This window comes from Bombina bombina, chromosome 6, assembly GCF_027579735.1.
Source record: "Bombina bombina isolate aBomBom1 chromosome 6, aBomBom1.pri, whole genome shotgun sequence".
Lineage (NCBI taxonomy): Eukaryota > Metazoa > Chordata > Amphibia > Anura > Bombinatoridae > Bombina > Bombina bombina.
In genome coordinates this window covers 1072990343-1073014940 of record NC_069504.1, presented here as the reverse complement: position 1 = coordinate 1073014940, position 24598 = coordinate 1072990343, and the positions used below count along the sequence as shown (strand labels likewise).

Sequence of the window (24598 nt, the reverse complement as noted above, 5' to 3'; positions counted from 1 at the left end):
CTCTGTCCTCCCTGCCTGTATTGTTGAGCGTTTTCACTGCAGTATTATACCCGTGGGCCACTACAATTATTACACCTTGGGGTAATTTATTACTCTGTGTACCCCAATATATCTAGGCAATTCTAAAACGGAAAAAACTACTTTTGAACTAAACTAAATTGGACACACTTACTATACCATAAGGAAGTTCCTCCACACATATATACCCATTATATTAATAATACAGCCTATCCAGGCTAATATTACACTTTATAATCCTTGGTATTCACTACTTCCAATGGAACAGGAGTAGATAGTATCGTACCCATTAGTAGGTGTGGTTTCCTTGTCCCAGTTACCCTGTGATTTGGTACTCGCGGACAGTCCATTTATTTCAGTAGGGAATGTGTCAGTGATATCTTTTATGCACATGTATCACCAGTGACCTTTATTTACACCACACCTGGTTACAGTAAAAATGCGATTCAGAAGTATAGGCTTCCATGCCCTTGTTTTTTTATATTATTATTCTCTTTTTTATTATGTACAATTAATAAAACTTAAAGGGACAGTCAACACCAGAATTTTTGTTGTTTTAAAAGATAGATAATCCCTTAATTACCAATTCCCCAGTTTTGCATAACCAACACAGTTACAATAATACACGTTTTACCTCTGTAATTACCTTGTATCTAAGCCTCAGCAGTCTGCCCCCTTATCTCAGTTTTTTTGACAGACTTGCATTTTAGCCAATCAGAGCTGTCTCCATGGCAAATTCATGTGCATTAGCTCAATGTTATCTATATGAAATACATGAACTAATGCCCTCTAGTGGTGAAAAACTATCAAAATGCATTTAGATTAGAGGCGGCCTTCAAGGTCTAAGAAATTAGCATATGAACCTCCTAGGTTTAGCTTTTAACTAAGAATACCAAGTGAACAAAGCAAAATTGGTGATAAAAGTAAATTGGAAAGTTGTTTAAAATTACATGCCCTATCTGAATCATGAAAGGTTTTTTTGGATTTAAGTTTTAACCTCCTCACTCCGGATGTTTTCAATATTGTATTTCTCCATTTTTTATATTATATCCATTTTTTGTTGAATGTTGTCGAGTGCTATATATGTACACACTTCCCAGTAGCCCACTGGTTCCTTGTGTAAACAGTTTCCTCTTGTGTACAGAACCCGCCTCACGTATTACCTTGATATAGTCCTACCACTACCAATAGTAATATTGGACTTGTATGTATACTAGATTAGGCAACAACATATGTAGTGCCATCGTTGTTTCTCCTTTTTTTTTTTTTTTTTTTTTAGAAATAAGAATAAACCAACTGTAGTAATAAGCATAGGTGATCCCATACATTATTACCATTAAATATTATGCTTCACAACTAATATCCCCTACTATGTAGGAGCCGTAAATGGATCTAAGCTTTGATACAAGGCTAGAGAAAAACAAAAGCAACTATTAATTTATGTCGTGTAGGAGCTGACTTGCACACAGTATATAATATAAACAAAATGACAGTGAATTATGTGTAGGATACAATGGTACATGTGTATTATATTGTATGCCTGCATATCCACTGCATATCAACAAATGGTTATTGCACAAAGTCCCAAGTGTTAACAGATACCGATACACAAAGTTCCTCCAGCTTCAAGCTAAGTCGCCTTCATTAGAGTTCGGTGTCCATTATACTTAAAAGTGCCACACTTCAAGGCAGTCTCATATGGATCCTGCTGCTGGTTTCTGTATTTAATATGGCCATCATCCTATTTCCTGTACAAAGGGCCACTGTAGATGGGGGAAATCGGCTAAAGCCAGAGCTGGGAGCATCCGCGCTCCACTCAAATGATCTGGCAGTATCTCTCCAGATATACTTGTCGCTGTAGCTCACAAGCCGATCCAGCTGACAGGTTTCTCCACAACATGTGAACGCGGGTCCCCGGTCAGAAGAGAGCAACATGTTCCACTATGGTAACAGTTAGGGGTTCCGATGTGATCCTCTGCAGCTCCAAAATAGGAAAGTCGGTCTGAGCGATATCTCTCATCATAATCTCTCTCTCATCCTCTTCAGAGCTTGATCGCTGTGAGGTAGAGATCCGCTGTACACTCTGCCTTTGATTGAAGAAGGAAGGATGGAAATCTTCATTTAATTCTACTAATTCTACGGCTGTACAAAAAGCTTCCAATAAGTTGCTAAATGAGGCCAAGATAGCGGTCTTCTTAGTAGTGCAGCACTTTTTGCTGCCAATGATCTTGCGATCTTAAAGGGGAAATGGGCCCCAACGACTTGAGAGAACAGAGTCTCAGTGCAGGTCTCCCTGCCACGTGGCTAGTCACCAAGTAGTTGCGCTGAGGAACATAGGAAGATCAACCTTTGTGAAAGCACTCACAGACTTCTCTGGGGTTTCTCAGGGCACCTCAACTGGTATCCCTCAATTGCAAGAGGAGATAACCCTGAATAGCCCAGCAAAAATCAGGAGCTCCCCACAAACACGTCCTTCCGCAACAGCTATAGGCTCCGCCCCCAATATTAATTTTAAATAAAGGTTTTAACTATGTATTTACCGTAAATATTTCACATACCTATGTTCTGTACATAGCAGGATATGTTCTAAGTATTACTAAATAGATATTCCTACATATAACAAACAAATATCTTTGTCCCACTTTTGGTCCAAAAGTCTATATATGTATGTACTGTATAAATATATATCTGTGCAAAAAAACATTATTTATATATATATATATATATATATATATATATATATATATATATGTGTGTGTGTGTATTTATGAATAAATAGAACATATTATTCTATGTAAAGTATATTGGAATGTGTAATATTCATATTTTCATGTCTGGTTTGTGTGCGAGTTAGGGGGTTAGTTCCCCCCACACACACACACTGGTCCAGATCCTAAGCTTACGTTCCTGCTTTTTCAAATAAAGATAACAAGAGAATTAAGAAAAATTGATAATAGGAATAAATTAGAAAGTTCCTTGATACTGCATGTTCTATCTGAATCATGAAAGAAAAAAAATGGGTTTTATATACCTTTAAGCTAATATGGCTGTGTTTACTTATTAAACCCAATACACAAGTTTTAACCAAGCAAAATGTCAAAAGTTAATAACTGTGATATAATTGTGATATTCCAGCCTGCTCTGCTAGTACCGATCTATGAATGAGATTTCAAATTCCTTTAGTAAGATTGATCATACGATATGACGACGTTATCACACCCTCGTTTTGTGCTGGACTCTCTTCAGAAACCTGTTACAGTGATGTGGCAATGCCTCTTTGATAAAGAGCTGAATTAAATTAGTGTATATCAATAGCATCATCTTCCAGATAATTTATTTTATTAAATAAAATAAGATTCTTAGATTTCCTATTCATTCTATGTGCCCCCTTTCACCATTAGTAGGTGTGCTACATTGGTGATAGTTGGAACTTACAATCTGCCATAAACACATTTTTACTTTTTTTTTTGGTCATTGCATTTTTTTTAAAACTTATACTGTTTATAATAATTAAAAAATAAAATAAGAGCCCTAATACCCTCAAGGTGACATTAGTCTGGTCTGCTGTGGCCCTGTAATTATTTATAAGACCGATTTTAAAGTTTATAAAAGGAGAATTGATTCCTAAATAAAAACAAAATTGATTTTGCTAACATAAAACAATCTCTAAATAAAAAAAATGGTCTCTCCTCGATAAAAAGCTGTTCCTAAAGAAAACAAAATTGGTTCTGAAATTCCTTCACAAGCACATTGCAATCCTTATAAAACCCTGTAAAACTGTTTTAAAATGATGACAGCAATTTTAAACTAAAAAGGTATCTTTTCATTTTTACCAGTCCACACACTGATAGTTAAACACAAATGAGAGTCAAAGTTATTTTCCTGTTATAGAAACACTTAGCCCCATGAAATATCTTCCAAAAAAAACACACACAAATAAGGCAATAGTCAGTGGGGATAAAGTCTAGTGACTATAAGGGTTATTCGGCAATTCAATTCCATCTTCAATAAAGGCAATGGGAGCATTATCTTGGCACACAGCACTTTCTGACTCAACTTGCCACATCTGTTCATTTTAATTGCTTTGTGCAATTTTCCAATTTCATTTGAGTAGTCATCTGTTATGGTCTCTCTCTGCTTCAGGAAGTCTTTCTTTAAAATGTCCTCTGCAACCCAAAAACATGGATGCCATAACCTTGCCAGCATTTGCTTGGATGCAAAATATCTGAGGAAGAGGAGAGCAGTGGCATTGCCACTGCTTTGATTGCACCTTTGTTTTAGGATTAAAGTAATTTATCCATGACTCATAGTGACGAATTGTCTAAATAAATTGTCAGATTTCCTTTGAATTGCTTTTAGAAGTTGTTATGAATTTGCCGTCTGATATCTCCTGTGGTATGCCGTCAACATATAGGGTAACTATCATATTGACAATGCTCCTGTTCAAAACAGAAAATCAAGTTGACTGTACTGTGCCAAATGACACTCCTGTCAACTCAATGATTGTCAGTCTTGGGTAACCCATTACAATGTTGTGACTTTTCTTCACCCAACTTTTGTTGGTTGACTAAAGCAAGGGATATCTTCTCTTGAGACTCTTCCCAACTTAAGTTCCTGACATAATTTGTAACTGTGGAGCAAGATGGAACTCCTAATATAGCAACCACATGCTTATGGATTTACTTGTGAGTTGTTGTTTTATTTTATCAAGTATTTGGAGACTTTACAAATTTCTCAACAGCTCAAATAAAATCTCATGTGACTAAATTAAGTTAGACAATTTGAAATTTGTGCATACAGTATAGAACAATATAGTGGACACTCAAAACAATATAGAACAATATTATTTTTACTGCAGTAATGTAAACCCAGAGCTTTCTAACGTATTGATTCACACTTGTATACCAATAGAAATACTGCTTGGGTTTATTGTTTTTTTACAAAAGACACTAGAAAACCAAAACTGTTTCTAGGTCAAATTTAGCAACAAATGAACCCCCCTAAATCTCAAAGCTACTAAAATTAATTATTTCAAAATTTCTGACTTTGCCATGAGTTCCGTTTTCAAAACTATAAAGTTAATAGGTAAATTACCTGATTAGTTGTCAGGAACCAATAGTGCAGAGATTGAATATACAACAGTTCCAAAATCTAAACTATTCTAAAATCTAAACCTTTTCTGTTGCAAAGCAGTTTGGATAAAGGGGTTTGTACCGGTATCATTTGTATCAGAAACCTGATTATTTGTTAGGAACCAATAGTGCAAATAGATGGATAACTGCAGAGTATTCTGTGAACAAGCCCGGAGTCAAAGCCAGAAGAGCAGTCCAAAACCAGGTTTCAAATGAGAGGTATAAAGCAAGTATGGAAGTTAGAGCACAGTTTCAAAGTTCAATTACAAGTGAAACAATCCTCAAATTACAGATCTTAGTAGATGGGTCAAACAGATAACAAAACCCAGAAACTTTTCTAGGATCTAAGATCAAAGTAACAGGCCAGAAACAAGAATACCTCAGTTTTAATTGGAATAACCAAGCACTGAATGGGAGTCTGAGTTGGCCTTATGTGCACATACCAAAGAAGCCGCAAACAAGGAACACAGAAGGGTAACCAGAGAGCCGCCACACGTAACCAGGAGCCGTGCTAAGTGATGTCAGCTTAGACAGCCTCAGGATCTCCAGCAATAGACCGCCTCCATGACCTGCAGTAAGTGCAGTGTGGCTTTGCCCTGGAGGCCTGACAATAACTACCAAATTGCATTATGTTTTCATTTACCATTGTCATTATGTAAGCACATAAAAATCAGGATTTATTAACAAAGATCTGTTTTAACTTCAGCTTATTGATGAGTCATTTTTGGAGGTTAAATTAAAGGGACAGTCTAGACAAAATTAAACTTTCATAATTCAGATGCAATTTTAAACAACTTTCCAATTCACTTTTATCATCAAATTTGCTTTGTTCTCTTGATATTCTTTGTTGAAAGCTAAACCTAGGTAGGCTCATATGCTAATTTCTAAAACCTTGAAGGCCGCCCCTTATTTCAATGCATTTGGCAGTTTTTCACAGCTAGAGGGCATAAGTTAATGTGTTTCATATAGATAACATTGTGACCACGCCCGTGGATTTACAAGTGAGAGAGCACTGATTGGCTAAATGCAAGTCTGACAAAAGAACTGAAATAAGGGGGCAGTCTTCAAAGGCTTCGATACAAGGTAATCACAAAGGTAAAAACTATATTAATAGAACAGTGTTGGTTATGTAAAACAGGGGAATGGGTAAGAAAAGGGATTATCTATCTTTTTAATCAATAACAATTCTGGAGTAGACTGTCCCTTTAAAGTAATTACAGTTAAATTAGCTGACTATAGTCTCTTCCCAAGACACTTCTGTACTGGCCTTGGTCCATATGTCATCAATTGAAAAACTGTTTATTATGATTCTGATTGCAGACGCTTTGTAACCCACGTTATTGTTCACTAGCCGAGCCTGGCAGAAATACCACATACAAGATTTGCTGCGTCAGGTTACACTGTTCTTGCACATATAACTAGGTTTTCCACACATAAGTGGGTTCTGTTTTCTTTTTTTGTATAAAAAATACACATTGTGTTTATTTCCCATGAGTTAAGCTGGCTGAAAAATGAATCCATTATAGCAGCACAGGCATTTTTGTTTAGCATGCAGCAACAAGGGCCAGGAAGCAATTAGGACAGAATTTTGGAAGATCCATGTGCAAAATCTGCCATACACAGATTGATGAAAATGTTAGACAGCAAATCGCCAGCCTTTATGGACTGTAATGGAGAACAGTATGTGGTTGTTTTTTTAAAACGCTTACAACTGAAATGTAAGTGACTTCAGGAAAATAAAATGTTATGAATGATGATAGAGATAGATAGATATTTCAGTTATTTTAAATGCATTTGCCAAAAATAGTTTTTAAACAAAATATATCTGCAAAAGTAGTGGTTTGCACCATATAGGAAAGTACAAATAAATATTGACTGGTTGCCCAACAGGAAATTGTGTGGCAAAATATATATCTGCTAAGATGACCACTATATGGAAATTCTCACCACCTTCAATATATAAGATTGTTCAGCAATTTTACTAATGTTTGATATGATTTACTATGCACATAAAACTCTAAAGACAATTGTAGATTTATTTAGTAGCCTACATAAATAGGTATCAGCTCAGCTCCTCACTGTACAGGCAGAGCTCCGCGGGGGTGGGGAGAATGGAATGTTGGATGAGCATTTACAAACAGATGTTTAGATATGGAGGTTTGCAAACATTATTATTTAAAAAAAATAAAGAAGCATTTATATTTTTTAAAACTTGTATGTATTTTAAGTCATGACAGAACATATGGGAGTTTATTTGCACTTAAACTTTCCTCTTTCTCTAAGGAGCTGCCATGTAGGTGATGAAAGACAGTCAATTTTAAAATACATTAAATTATATACAACCCTAGTATTTGGCACCATAAACAGGACCACAGGAATAAAAAGAATATCTTAGAACATCTATAATATAATTACAATACATTATTGTTGTTATTATTAATTTGTATAGTGGTGAAGTATTATGTAGCACTGGGTATAGAGTTAGGGGAATACAATGACAAGGATTTGTGATAAGATACAAAAGCATAACATACTAATTTAGTACAAGAGTAAGAGGGCTCTGCTCAGGAGAGCTTTAATTTTACAGGTTGAGGGTGCAGAACCATAAGGTTTGGGGTAGCTTGTCACATGAATTGCAATTGCAGCAGTGAGTCAAGGCAGTTCAATAATTATTTTGGTTTGGAGGAGAGCTAGTCAGAGAGTTCGAGGACAGGAGCAGCACGTGAGAAGTCTTGGAGAGACGTAGATATAATATGAGTGGAGAGATGTAGGTCAGATCGAAAGGATGGGTTGGGATATTTAGTGATGAGAGAGTTGTGAGTGAGGCTGTTGAGTGCTTTGTAAGTTAGGGTTTATAATCTAAATTGTATTCTGAAGTGTATGGGGAGCCAGTGTAGAGGCTGGCAGAGCGGCCCCGCTGATTTAGAAATAGGTGGATGAGTCTAGCTGAAGCATTCATGATAGATTGTAGGGGGAGAGGCTGTGTTTGCGAAGGCCATTTAGAAGTAGATTTCAGTAGTAAATTTGTGACAAAATGAGGGAATTAATTAGTATTTTTGTATTCTTTTGAGTAAGAAATGGACGAATTCTAGAAGTGCTGTCATTGTCAGTTTCCGTGGGATCATTTTACAAGAGCCTAGTGTATAACTGGCAATAAATGCAACTTGGCGTGTGTTTATAAAGCCATTTTTGTTACGCAGCCGCATTTCCACCTTTCTTGGGAATAAAACGTACAAGAAGATGGGGATCATTTATTTTTTCATTAACAAACATATTATGTTGGAAAATCATGTCAGGATAACATACATTTGATTTAGAGTTTCAATCTCCATTTTTGTTATCCTTACAATGATAGGGCCATAATAGTAAAAAAAAAATACATGGTCTAATTTGTTACACTCTAATTTACACTCAGGACCAGCAGTGCTCTGCGGGTGCCGAGCAGCACTTAAACTGTGTCTCTTGTTATTCTTTGCTGACGAGACATCTAGACAGGTAGTATGCACATTTCTGGAGCACTAAATGACAGGGAATAGTGCTGCTATCTAGTGCTCTTGCTAATATAGGATCGGGAAGATTGAAGACCGCAGCCTCAGAGCAGGCAGACAAATTATGGAGCAGCGGTCTTTAGACCATTCGGAACTTGATAATTCGCCCCCCAATGAAAGTATTTTTTACTTTGCATAACTAAACAGTTTAAGGGGAATTAAGCGGACATGAAACCTAAAATGTTGTTTTCATGATACACATAGAGCATAACATTTTTAAATGACTTTTGAATTAACTTCTATTATCACATTTTCTTTGTTTTCTTGGTATCCTTAGTTGAAAAGCAAAGAGATAAATTCAGGAGTTGATAATAGAAGTAAACTGGAAACTTTTTTAACAATTGAATGTTCTGACTGTATCACAAAAGAAAAATGTTGGGTTTCATGTCGCTTTAAATAAGACTCCCCCCAGCAGCTAATGAAGTCATTAAACATTGATCACCATACCCAGTGCTCAGTGACATTCAGTGGGAACAACTATCTAATAATTACAAATTATTTTTTAACCTAATTTATGTTTCCTGTTTCAATTTTCTTTTTGGGCTTTCGAGACCTTTTACAAAAAGTGCGTTTTTTAATATGTCAAAATACATAGCTATGTTTCTCTTATCTGCCAGTAAGAAACAAAATTGTGGTCTAGATTATGAGTGCGTGCAAGCGATTTAAGCGCTCCACTGAGTAAATACCAGCACGCGCTATGTGCCCTGGTATTACGAGTAAAGCGTAATGCGAACACAAGCTAGCGTTCGCATTGCTAGGAAGCATTGCGCTCATGAGAGCACGCTTCCATGGGCTCATGTGGGAGCCTCGTTCTGATGCTGTCAGAGATAGCATCAGAACCTCATGCAGCGGAGGGGGTAAGTAGCGCAGCTATGGAAGCATATTTTTAAATATATATATTTGCTTATATCCATATATATTTATGTGCTAATAAGTGTATATACATATATATTTATGTGTTAATATGTGTATATCATACCCCCCAACTGTCCCTATTTTTGCGGGACAGTCCCGATTTTCGGGGTCTGTCCCCCTGTTCCGGGTTGCTAGCCATCTGTCCCGATTTGCCCCCATGCAAGTGCGGAGACATTGGCGGAGACTGATCCTACACTCCCATTTCAGAGAACGTCGGCCCCAAGGATTGTATATCGCAGGGCAAACAATCTGAGAGATGTGTTGGTCAAGTCTGATCCCATTAAACACTATGGCCTAGATTTGGAGTTTGGCGGTAGCCGTCAAAACCAGCGTTAGAGGCTCCTAACGCTGGTTTTAGGCTACCGCCGGTATTTGGAGTCACTCAAAAAAGGGTCTAACGCTCACTTTTCAGCCGCGACTTTTCCATACCGCAGATCCCCTTACGTAAATTGCGTATCCTATCTTTTCAATGGGATCTTTCTAACTCCGGTATTTAGAGTTGTTGCTGAAGTGAGCGTTAGAGCTCTAACGACAAAACTCCAGCCGCAGAAAAAAAGCAGGAGTTAAGAGCTTTCTGGGCTAACGCCGGTTCATAAAGCTCTTAACTACTGTACCCTAAAGTACACTAACACCCATAAACTACCTATGTACCCCTAAACTGAGGTCCCCCCACATCGCCGCCACTCGATTTTTTTTTTTAACCCCTAATCTGCCGACCGCAAAGCGCCGCCAGCTAAATTATCCCTATGTACCCCTAATCTGCTGCCCCTAACACCGCCGACCCCTATATTATATTTATTAACCCCTAACCTGCCCCCCACAACGTCGCCGCCAGCTACTTACAATAATTAACCCCTAATCTGCCGACCGCAAAGCGCCGCCACCTACATTATAGCTATGTACCCCTAATCTGCTGCCCCTAACACCGCCGACCCCTATATTATATTTATTAACCCCTAATCTGCCCCCCTCAACGTCGCCTCCACCTGCCTACACTTATTAACCCCTAATCTGCAGAGCGGACCGCACCGCTATTATAATAAAGTTCTTAACCCTTAATCCACCTCACTAACCCTATAATAAATAGTATTAACCCCTAATCTGCCCTCCCTAACATCGCCGACACCTAACTTCAAACATTAACCCCTAATCTGCCGACCGGAGCTCACCGCTACTATAATAAATGGATTAACCCCTAAAGCTAAGTCTAACCCTAACACTAACACCCCCCTAAATTAAATATAATTTTAATCTAACGAAATTAATTAACTCTTATTAAATAAAATATTCCTATTTAAAGCTAAATACTTACCTATAAAATAAACCCTAATATAGCTACAATATAAATTATAATTACATTGTAGCTATTTTAGGATTAATATTTATTTTACAGGCAACTTTGTAATTATTTTAACCAGGTACAATAGCTATTAAATAGTTACCTAGTTAAAATAATTACAAAATTACCTGTAAAATAAATCCTAACCTAAGTTACAATTAAACCTAACACTATACTATCATTAAATTAATTAAATTAAATACCTACAATTACCTACAATTAAACCTAACACTACACTATCAATACATTAATTAAATACAATCTACAAATAAATACAATGAAATAAACTAACTAAAGTACAAAAAATAAAAAAGAACTAAGATACAAAAAATAAAAAAATATTTACAAACATTAGAAAAATATTACAACAATTTTAAACTAATTACACCTACTCTAAGCCCCCTAATAAAATAACAAAGCCCCCCAAAATAAAAAATGCCCTACCCTATTCTAAATTAAAAAAGTTAAAAGCTCTTTTACCTTACCAGCCCTGAACAGGGCCCTTTGCGGTGTCATGCCCCAAGAATTTCAGCTCTTTTGCCTGTAAAAAGAAACATACAATACCCCCCCAACATTACAACCCACCACCCACATACCCCTAATCTAACCCAAACCCCCCTTAAATAAACCTAACACTAAGCCCCTGAAGATCTTCCTACCTTGTCTTCACCATCCAGGTTCACCGATCCGTCCTGAAGAGCTCCTCCGATGTCCTGATCCAAGCCCAAGCGGGGGGCTGAAGAGGTCCATGATCCGGTCGAAGTCTTCATCCAAGCAGGGCAGAAGAGGATCTTCCATCCGATTGAAGTCTTCATTCAGGCAGCATCTTCTATGGTCTTCCATCCGGAACGAAGCGGCAGCATCCTGAAGACCTCCAGCGCGGAACATCCATCCGGCCCGACGACTGATGGAATCAGCCAATCAGAATCAAGTTCAATCCGATTGGCTGATCCGATCAGCCAATCAGATTGATCTCGCATTCTATTGGCTGATCGGAACAGCCAATAGAATGCGAGCTCAATCTGATAGGCTGATCGAATCAGCCAATCGGATTGAACTTGATTCTGATTGGCTGATTCCATCAGCCAATCAGAATATTCCTACCTTAATTCCGATTGGCTGATAGAATCCTATCAGCCAATCGGAATTCGAGGGACGCCATCTTGGATGACGTCATTTAAAGGAACCGTCATTCGTCGTTCAGTCGTCGGGCTGGATGGATGTTCCGCGCTGGAGGTCTTCAGGATGCTGCCGCTTCGCTCCGGTTGGAAGACCATAGAAGATGCTGCCTGGATGAAGACTTCAATCGGATGGAAGATCCTCTTCTGCCCCGCTTGGATGAAGACTTCGACCGGATCATGGACCTCTTCAGCCCCCCGCTTGGGCTTGGATCAGGACATCGGAGGAGCTCTTCAGGACGGATTGGTGAACCTGGATGGTGAAGACAAGGTAGGAAGATCTTCAGGGGCTTAGTGTTAGGTTTATTTAAGGGGGGTTTGGGTTAGATTAGGGGTATGTGGGTGGTGGGTTGTAATGTTGGGGGGGGGTATTGTATGTTTCTTTTTACAGGCAAAAGAGCTGAAATTCTTGGGGCATGCCCCGCAAAGGGCCCTGTTCAGGGCTGGTAAGGTAAAAGAGCTTTTAACTTTTTAAATTTAGAATAGGGTAGGGCATTTTTTATTTTGGGGGGCTTTGTTATTTTATTAGGGGCCTTAGAGTAGGTGTAATTAGTTTAAACTTGTTGTAATATTTTTCTAATGTTTGTAAATATTTTTTTATTTTTTGTAACTTAGTTCTTTTTTATTTTTTGTACTTTAGATAGTTTATTTCATTGTATTTATTTGTAGATATTGTATTTAATTAATGTATTGATAGTGTAGTGTTAGGTTTAATTGTAACTTAGGTTAGGATTTATTTTACAGGTAATTTTGTAATTATTTTAACTAGGTAACTATTTAATAGCTATTGTACCTGGTTAAAATAATTACAAAGTTGCCTGTAAAATAAATATTAATCCTAAAATAGCTACAATGTAATTATAATTTATATTGTAGCTATATTAGGATTTATTGTACAGGTAAGTATTTAGCTTTAAATAGGAATAATTTATTTAATAAGAGTTAATTAATTTCGTTAGATTAAAATTATATTTAATTTAGGGGGGTGTTAGTGTTAGGGTTAGACTTAGCTTTAGGGGTTAATCCATTTATTATAGTAGCGGTGAGCTCCGGTCGGCAGATTAGGGGTTAATGTTTGAAGTTAGGTGTCGGCGATGTTAGGGAGGGCAGATTAGGGGTTAATACTATTTATTATAGGGTTAGTGCGGATTAGGGGTTAAGAACTTTATTATAATAGCGGTGCGGTCCGTTCGGCAGATTAGGGGTTAATAAGTGTAGGTAGGTAGCGGCGACGTTGTGGGGGGCAGATTAGGGGTTAATAAATATAATATAGGGGTCGGCGATGTTAGGGCAGCAGATTAGGGGTACATAGGGATAATGTAAGTAGCGGCGGTTTACGGAGCGGCAGATTAGGGGTTAAAAATAATATGCAGGGGTCAGCGATAGCGGGGCCGGCAGATTAGGGGTTAATAAGTGTAAGGTTAGGGGTGTTTAGACTCGGGGTACATGTTAGAGTGTTAGGTGCAGACGTAGGAAGTGTTTCCCCATAGGAAACAATGGGGCCGCGTTAGGAGCTGAACGCGGCTTTTTTGCAGGTGTTAGGTTTTTTTTCAGCTCAAACAGCCCCACTGTTTCCTATGGGGGAATCGTGCACGAGCACGTTTTTTAGGCTGGCCGCTTGCGTAAGCAACTCTGGTATCGAGAGTTGAAGTTGCGTTAAAAATGCTCTATGCTCCTTTTTTGGAGCCTAACGCAGCCTTTTTTTGGACTCTCAATACCAGAGTTATTTTTATGGTGCGGCCAAAAAAAAGGCAGCGTTAGCTACGCGGGTCGTTACCGACAAAACTCTAAATCTAGCTGTATATGAAGGAGACATGGTTAAAGTCAGCAAAAATGGGCTGCTTCCCATGCGGTAGTTGCATAACAGCATGCTTAGGGGTTATACATTCCAGCACCCGCACAATAACCATAGGTTTAAAATAAACCATCGACTGACATGCACAAGCACTTTCGTTATATACATATTGATATGCCCATGTTCCAGGGTCTACGTCGGCAAAACGGTAATCACTTTCCGGGAACGAATGGCTAACCACATACGGGAGGCCCTGAAAAAGGGTGAATCGGACCAGCCAGTGGCACGCCACTGTTCAAACCACAAACATGCTGTCTCAAGTATAAGATCCATGTTAATTGACCATGTGCCCTCAATGTCTAGAGGAGGCAATAGGGCTAAGAGACTACTACCACTTGAAAGTAGGTGGATCTACTGGCTGGATACGCTGGCCCAAGGGGCCTTAATACGTCTTTGGACTTCAGCCCGTTTTACTAAAGTCCTCATGTTCTTCATGAATACTCCCATGGTCCTGTCTTATGACTTTGTCACATGTTCTAAAGCATCTGCTGATGGGTTCTTGCTATCTACCAAAGTTTCTAACATGCACCATGGAGGCATGACGCATTGTATTACTGGTTTGATTTCCATGATCTGATTTACATAACCCCAAGATGTAACCTTTGGTTTGGTTACATAAGTCTGATAATGCTGTGCAGTTACACATATGCTCGATATTGGCTTCTACTTTTTTATGCGGCTAAATTGCACTGTATATTATATGATGTTTTTGTGTGTATGTTTCATTCGGTATTTCGCTATTTCAGGTGTGGGCTAGTTGATGTTATGATTGAGAATCCTATTTTGAATTATATCAGTGCGACATTCTGTTTGATTATACATTGGTAGCCTGTACGCCTGTGCTAGCTTTACCGTTTGATTTATTTACATACTTCATTTTGTTACTGATTACAAGTGATTGATGTTCTCATGTGTTTGACAGCACGCATAGTGTGTTTACATTTGTTGCCTAGACAACGTCGACACCTATGACAGAGCCCCTTGTGCGCTGGTGCATTATGTCCATGTGGGCCATCAGTTACTTGTGATCGGGTTACATATTACACTGCGTTGTTTCCATACGTTACTATGACAACGTCGGTACTTATGCCATGGCGCTTGGTACGTTGGCGCGCCACGATGACGTCAGCGAGGTGTGTCGGATAGTGACACGAGTGTTTAGATGGAGGTAATTATACATGTATATAAGGAGTGTGGTTTTAACAGTTTGTCATTAGTTTTAGGTGGTTTGTTGCACTTGTTCTCTTGACATTTGACAAAGGCACAGCAATGTGCCGAAACGTTATGTCTGTATTTTAATTGAATTAATAAATGAAATATATTTTAAGAAAAGCCCAGTGAGTGCCTGTATCTCTGGATCGTTTGGATACTCTCTCAGCAGTGCACCATGGCATTACTACTTGTGGGTGAGGTTGTGCTGTCCTTTTTGGACTCTGTGCTTATGTACATATATATTTATGTGTTAATAAGTGTATATACATAATCATATATATTTATGTGTTAATAAGTGTATATACATAATCATATATATTTATGTGTTAAAATGTACATATATATTTATGTGTTAATAAGTGTATATACATAATCATATATATTTATGTGCTAATAAGTGTATATACATAATCATATATATTTATGTGTTAATAAGTGTATATACATAATCATATATATTTATGTGTTAATAAGTGTATATACATAATCATATATATTTATGTGTTAAAATGTACATATATATTTATGTGTTAATATGTGTATATACATAATCATATATATTTATGTGTTAAAATGTACATATATATTTATGTGTTAATAAGTGTATATACATAATCATATATATTTATGTGCTAATAAGTGTATATACATAATCATATATATTTATGTGTTAATAAGTGTATATACATAATCATATATATTTATGTGTTAATAAGTGTATATACATAATCATATATATTTATGTGTTAAAATGTACATATATATTTATGTGTTAATATGTGTATATACATATATATTTATGTGCTAATAAGTGTATATACATAATCATATATATTTATGTGTTAATAAGTGTATATACATAATCATATATATTTATGTGTTAATAAGTGTATATACATAATCATATATATTTATGTGTTAAAATGTACATATATATTTATGTGTTAAAATGTACATATATATTTATGTGTTAAAATGTACATATATATTTATGTGTTAATATGTGTATATACATATATATTTATGTGTTAATGTGTGTATATACATATATATTTATGTGTTAATGTGTATATACATATATATTTATGTGCCAATGTGTATATACATATATATTTATGTGTTAATATGTGTATATACGTATATATTTATGTGCTAATATGTGTATATACATATATATTTGTGTTAGTATGTGTATATACATTTATATTTATGTGTTAGTATGTGTATATACATATATATTTATGTGTTAGTATGTGTATATACATATATATTTATGTGTTAATATGTGTATATAAATATATATTTATGTGTTAATGTGTATATACATATATATTTATGTGTTAATGTGTATATACATATATATTTATGTGCCAATGTGTATATACATATATATTTATGTGTTAATATGTGTATATACATATATATTTGTATTAATATGTGTATATACATATATATTTATGTGTTAATATGTGTATATACATATATATTTATGTGTTAATATGTGTATATACATATATATTTATGTGTTAATATGTGTATATACATATATATTTATGTGTTAATGTGTATATACATATATATTTGTGTTAGTATGTGTATATACATATATATTTATGTGTTAGTATGTGTATATACATATATATTTATGTGTTAATATGTGTATATACATATATATTTATGTGCTAATATGTGTATATACATATATATTTATGTGCTAATATGTGTATATACATATATATTTATGTGTTAATATGTGTATATACATATATATTTATGTGTTAATATAAGCATATACATATATATTTATGTGCTAATATGTGTATATACATATATATTTATGTGTTAATATGTGTATATACATATATATTTATGTGCTAATATGTGTATATACACATATATTTATGTGTTAATGTGTATATACATATATATTTATGTGCTAATATGTGTATATACATATATATTTATGTGCTAATATGTGTATATACATATATATGTATGTGTTAATGTGTATATGCATATATATTTATGTGCTATTATGTGTATATACATATATATGTATGTGCTAATATGTGTATATACATATATATTTATGTGTTAATATGTGATATACATATATTTTATGTGCTAATATGTGTATATACATATATATTTGAGTGCTAATATGTGTATATACATATATATGTATGTGTTAATGTGTATATACATATATATTTCTGTGCTAATATGTGTATATACATATATATGTATGTGCTAATATGTGTATATACATATATATTGATGTGTTAATATGTGATATACATATATTTTATGTGCTAATATGTGTATATACATATATAGTTATGTGTTAATATATGTATATACATATATATTTATGTGCTAATATGTGTATATACATATATATTTATGTGTTAATATGTGTATATAAATATATTTTATGTGCTAATATGTGTATATACATATATATTTATGTGTTAATATGTGTATATACATATATATTTATGTGCTAATATGTGTATATACATATATATTTATGTGTTAATATGTGTATATACATATATATTTATGTGCTAATATGTGTTTATACACATATTAACACATAAATATATACTGTGTATATATATATATATATATGTATATACACAACTTTTTGACAAAGTAAGGTTTGTATCAATACAGCAACTTTACAGTCTTTGAAGTGGGATCACATCAAGCAACTACTAGCTGTGTTTGTTGCCCTTTAAAAAGAATATATATATATATATATATATATATATATATATATGTACCTTCCGTGTATTTCAACGTGTCCCACTATAGTAACAATCCATCCAGCATAAGGTCACAAGGAAAAATTTAGATGACTTACCGCTCGTATCACCACATACTCGAAGACACTCACTCTCTCTCTTAGAAAGTTCTCATACCATGTGAGTCGTAAGCGTTCTCCGTATGCACACACTGTAGCGTGTAGATACTGCTGCGTACTTCCTCTTCCTTTCGCCGGTCATGTCCAACCAGCTTAAGCCTTACACTCCAGCTGTCAAGGTTCCCCCTCGACCTCCGTACAACAAATGTATAAATTTCCAAATGACAGCATTCAGGGTGTCTGGTGAAAAATAGAACAATAGGAAATCCAGGACTTTGAAAGTAAAATATAAACTTTATTTGTATAAACAGTTAAAAGTACAACATTAGGGCACAGCCCACACGACACTGTTCACAGCTGACGGGTTTCACACCCACACGGCGTTTCCCCAGAGCTCTGAGGAAACGCTGTGTGGGCGTGAAACGCGTCAGCTGTGAACAGTGTCGTGTGTGCTGTGCCCTAATGTTGTACTTTTAACTGTTTTCACAAATAAAGTTTATATTTTACTTTCAAAGTCCTGTATTTCCTATTGTTCTATTTTTCACCAGACACCCTGAATGCTGTCATTTGGAAATTTATATATGTATATAAGCCGATACATAAATATTTACAGCGAACACACAGTTCCAGTAGACCACAATGTAAAGGCACTTTTCAGTGCTGTTTTTTTTACTAACACTCCACTCCCACCTACTTTAGACCCCAAAAAATGCCTAGTGCAGTTTTATTTTTTTATATCAAAAAACTATAATGACCTCTTTTTTTGTGGGCATTTGGGGCACTTACAGAAAATTAACCAGAGAGCTGATCACTTGTAATGGCTGGTTGTTTATTGCACGCTTGCAAACAGGCAAATTTGCACATTTGTGGGCGCACAATAATTTAGTGCTCCACTTGTAATTTGGCCATATAAATGGTAAATAATTACAAATGTAATATCCCCTGATTGATAATAGTATTCCTCTCTGTAATCCCTGGATTAGAGATGTACTTTATACTTCTACATCAATAAAATACTAATTAGAGGATATACAGTATGCTTAAGTTGATTTATCTCTTGCATACCAATGAATTTAAAGGGGCATGAAACACTTAGAGAAAATGTTTATTATGCATAGTAAAAAAATCTTATAATTTCTCCATTATAATTTAACTGTAACAAATAGAATTGTTCTCTGCAGGGATAACAAGTCTATCCATGCTAAATATCTGTCCGTAATTAGCCTCAACAGATGTGATAAGATACTGAAAAACAATGCAAATTTTGCTAACATTACCGCATTATCACAGCGGCAAGCCTGTCAAGCACAGTAACAAGTCCGGATAAAGAAGAGGTGGGAGAGACTTTGGCTGTTGAGAACTAATTGTAACAAACAAGGTGTTAATCTATTCAGAAAGCTTTCACGCTTTGTTTGATAATTTATTGCAACACCAAAACTGTCAAGAAATTACAAGTTTTTTTGTATCTTTAACTCACAAACATAAATACTAACATATTGTTTTCTATATGAAATGCTCATTTTGTGCAACACTATCTATATTTACTCCTAAACTATATCTAACCAACAAACAATTTTAAAAAGTCTACTTTATGTTCCACAACAAAAGTATCCCTGTTAATAAAATAAATAAGTGTGTCTAACTGAATGCTCAAAAACATCTTCAATATCACTGTTCAGACAAAACATGTCAGTTTCAATTTGGTTATTTCCATTGAAGTCTTTTTGTGTTTGAGACATATTTTCTCCAGTGTGTCTCCTTCATATTTTCATTCCAACAAACATTAGCAAAGCATTTATTTAGTTTTTTTCTCACCTCCTAAGTGGTCCTTTTCTATTAATCTGCTTTTAGGTATTGGAGAAAGTTTCAGGTCTTTCAAATTTATAGAATAGAAATATTTATTATCCATGCCAGAAATGTATTTATGTGTGTGTGTGTGTGTGTGTGTGTGTGTGTGCTTGTGTGTGTGTATGTGTGTGTATATATATATATATATATGTGTGTGTGTATATATATATATATATATATATATATATGCGTATGTATGTATATATATATATATATATATATATATATAGTTTTATTTTATTATGGAACATCTGAGCCAAGACTGGGCAGCAGCATCTGCTTGCCACCCCTGCCTCTATCATCTCAGAATAGAGATACATGCTAGTGTCATTGTAAATTACAAGTCTTCTTTGTAAGTGCAATACACACAGGACCTGGAGGATGATATATAATGCAGTACACATCAGACCCTCTAGCCCCAGTGCTAACACGCTAACAGCTTGTCATAACGTTGGCATTTTGAAGGACTCCTTTTTATATTACATTTTCTAGTTACTGCATGGCAGTCAGGGAAATATACTATACTTTTATATACTTTTACTGGATAGCACAGTAAGCACTTTTACTGCGCTCATTGCACTCATATTATTACAAATGGTAAGTTGTGTTGCATTCCATTATTATAATTTAGAATGGTACAGAACGACACCATTGGCTTAGCACACCCTTAGCTTTGCACTTAAAAAATATATGTTATGAATTTTACTACGTGCCCCCAAAGTCTATTATATGAGTGACTAAGTGCCCCCGCGGTATTCAATATATAGATGTTAGCATGCACTGGACTATCACTCAAGAACTAAAAAATAACTTGCTATATGAGTGCAAAAATAGAAGCTCTATTGATTGCATTTGAACAATGTTACAATAGCCCTAATATTTTTGCATTTCATTTGTAATCTAGCCCAATATATTTAAATGCTGCTCTTACATTAGTATTTAGTACAATATCTCTTTAACTGTTAGTCTATAAAGAGAATACAAGTGAAACCACAAAAAGTTATCTTTGTATTGATGGCAAGAGGGCTTTAAACAGCTCCCTGATAGATGGACGTAATGTTTAAACCTTATATTCCTCTAATTTCATATCTGTCTGTCCTCCTAATAGCTTCAGAAGCAGCTGTCGGAGCTGGATGAGGATGACCTGTGCTACGAGTTCAGACGTGAGCGTTTTACTGTTCATCGAACACACCTCTACTTCCTGCATTATGAGTATGAGCCTGCGTCCGATAACACTGATGTCACACTGGTGGCCCAGCTATCTATGGACAGGTACTGTGTGCGCAAAGTTGTACATTATAGCACATGGCTAAAGGACAGCATCAGAGGTAGAAGTGGCATATTCCTAATTGATATTCAGAGGTAGTTCAGAGAGGGTATTTTGTTACTGCATAATTAAGAGATTCAACCAACACATTCACATATTTTTATAAATTACACTAAGGGGTCAATTTATTAAAGTCTGGCAGACATGATGCACTGTAGCGTATCATGTCCGCCAGACATCGCTGAATGCGGACAGCATACGCTGTCCATATTCAGCATTTCACAAGCAGTTCTAGTGAACTGCTTGTGCAGTACCGATAGCAAGGATTGTGTCAATCAGCCCGATCGTATAGGATCGGGCGGATTGCTGTACGCATCCTCAGAGGTGGCATATGAGTTAAGCTTCTTCTTAACTCCTGTTTCTGGCGAGTCTAAACGCTCGCGCGGAAACATGGTGAATTGGCCCAATTCGGCCAATAATCAATTGACCCCTTAACCTCAATTATGACAGCATTTGTTTAAAGAGACAAAGAACACATCTGAGTGGCATTGTCCTCAAATTGACGTGTCCACTTACTCTGATATTCACTTCATAAAGAATCTATAGCTAAATATACATCAAACACATATGTAATAAATAATAAATGTCTAATCATGTGTAGTGAAAAAAATGCAAGATTAACAGCTTTTTTCTTGGCAACATTCATCACAGTGATTGCTTGAGGCAGCTTTATATCTGCCCATGTCAAATGATTTAAACAATGTTCATTGATCGTTTTTAATGGGGTATATCCCAGTATGGTTAAATTAAGCAGATTGTGTTTTTAAAAGTTCTCAAAACATTTATTTGCATGCAAATGTTTTGCTGTTCCTTTCTAAAATTGTCGTTTATATTATGTACATATGAAATTAATATATTGTCTTGATAATGTGATCACATTTGTAACAAATAGATGTCTCAGTGAACTGACCCCTGCATTGGTATTATGTCCATATAAAACCACACTAGAGCCAGAGATTTTGGATTTTTTTCCTTCAAGTTGTCAGCCTTCCACTGTGATTTTTGTGCCCTACAAGAGTTTTACACTATTATGAGGGAAAACAATTCTGTATATTAATGCTATCAAACACTCTCACCATTTCTTAACCCCTTAATAACTGGGGAATTTTGTGCTTCAAAGATTATGGGGCACATTTATCAAGCTCCGTATGGAGCTTAATGCCCCGTGTTTCCGGCAAGCCTTCAGGCTCTCCGGAAACAGAAGTTATGAAGCAGCGGTCTAAAGACCGCTGCTCCATAACTTGTCCGCCTGCTCTGAGGCCGCGGACAGAAATCAACCCGATTGAATACGATCAGGTTGATTGACACCCCCTGCTAGCGGCCGATTGGCCGCAAATCTGCAGGGGGCGGCATTGCACCAGCAGTTCACAAGAACTGCTGGTCCAATGATAAATGCAGACAGCGTATGCTGTCGGCATTTATCGATGTGCGGCGGACATGATCCGCTATATCGAATCATGTCCGTTCGCACCATAACAAATAGGCCCCCAAAGCTTCAGTTTGGCCTGTGATGTGCGATATTTGTCAGAACCTGTCTAATTGGTTCAGCAGACTATAGGTGCAGTAACAAGGCTCCCTGCAGATCCACCATGGCCTGTGCAGTGAGAAGCACACGTACCAACGCAGTACTTTAAGTGACGGGAAACACCACATTTTTATAATCCAGATAAAGCAATACCATTTTAAACAACGTCTATTACTATTCTTATTCAAATTTGCTTTATTCTCTTGGTAAGCTGTGTTGAAGGAGCAGCAATGCACTAGAGCTAGCTGAACACATCTGGTGAGCCAATAACAAAAGGCATATATGTGCAGCCACCAATCAGCAGCTAGCTCCCAGTAGTGTTGTTGCCATTGAACCTACATAGGTATGCATTTCAACAAAGGATTTCAAGAGAATGAGGCAAATTAGATAATATAACTAAATTGGCAAGTTATTTGAAATTGTATTCTCTATCTGAATCACGATAGAGAGAAAAAAATTGGTTTCATGTCCCTTCAAAATCCAGGATCTTGTTATACATGTCTATATGGGAGATAACCAGTTAAATGCATATGTTTTTTATTGCTATTTCAAAGTGCATAAATCATTGTATAGTCAACATATCTTGTTTTTATTGCATTGAATAATACAACATAGACCCAGTAAACAGAGCTACAATATCGTATTGGTAACACAACCAAAGCTTGATCTGTACATTGAATCTGAGTATTCAGGTAAGCTTGTTTTATTAAAAGGAATTCTGGCAAGCTTCTTACAATCTGTACCTTAAGGTTAGAGACACATGAGATTGTAAATTCTCTCCGCAATAACGTCACTGTATCAGAATGATACCAGTTTATAATAATAATAATAATAATAATAATAATAATAATAATAATAATAAAGGGACATTCAGATGATGTATGAATGAGTGTGTGATTTAAAAAAACAACATTCCAATTGAGATTTATTATCAAATTTACTTTGCAACATTTGTAACAATGTTATAGATTGTTACAAACACTGCTGTCATAATATGTTTAAATGGTTAGTAAAGTCAAAATTAAAGGGACAGTCTGGTCAAAATTAAGCTTTCATGATTTCATGCAATTTCAAACACCTTTCCAATGTACTTTTATCATCAAATTTGTTTTGTTTTCTTGGTATTCTTTGTTGAAAGTTAAGCCTAGGTAGGCTCATATGCTACGTTCTAAGCCTTTGAAGACTGCCTTTTATCTCAGTGCATTTTGGCAGTTTTTTACACTCCCGTGGAGTTATTTATGAATCAGCACTGATTGGCTAAAATGCAAGTCTTTCAAAAGAACTGAAATAAGGGGGCAGTTTCCAGAGGCTTAGATACAAGGTAATCACAGAGGTAAAAAGTATATAATATAACTGTGTTGGTTATGCAAAACTGGGGAATGGGTAATAAAGGGATTGTCTATCTTTTTAAACAATAACAATTCTGGAGTAGACTGTCCCTATAAATATTTACGATTAAGATAGAAAATGCAATGTTAACCCCTTAACCCTAATAGATGGAAATATAAGTTGTGCGGTACTTTGGCTATCGTACCGCACAATGTATATATATGTCTGAGCTTCAGGAATATGGAACCGGTGAGCGATCTATATCACATTATTTTTAATAGCAGACATCTCGCCACTCACAGAGACTGCCCCTTTTTAAAGATAATTCCACCAGGGCAGTCCTTGTGAGGGTTGGCGAGAAAAACCACGTCTGATCTGGGGAGGTTTAGATAATCGTCCCTTTAAAGGGATATTAAACACTAAATAAATGCTACATAGAATGATGTATTCAAAGAAACGATAAGTCTGAGAATAACATGTAGATATATTTTGTGTTTTAGTGTCTA

The 24598-nt window shown here is 35.7% G+C and overlaps 1 protein-coding gene across 3 annotated transcripts in view; it reads left to right on the top strand.

Moving 5' to 3' along the window:
• The window catches only part of LARGE1 (LARGE xylosyl- and glucuronyltransferase 1), a 1302608-nt gene that overhangs the window by 1204592 nt on the left and 73418 nt on the right, over nucleotides 1-24598 (top strand). For all 3 annotated transcript variants that reach the window (XM_053718971.1, XM_053718973.1, XM_053718970.1), the window contains one exon: nucleotides 21020-21183. In XM_053718971.1, the coding sequence (XP_053574946.1) occupies nucleotides 21020-21183 (164 nt within the window). The remainder of the gene's footprint in view (nucleotides 1-21019; nucleotides 21184-24598) is intronic.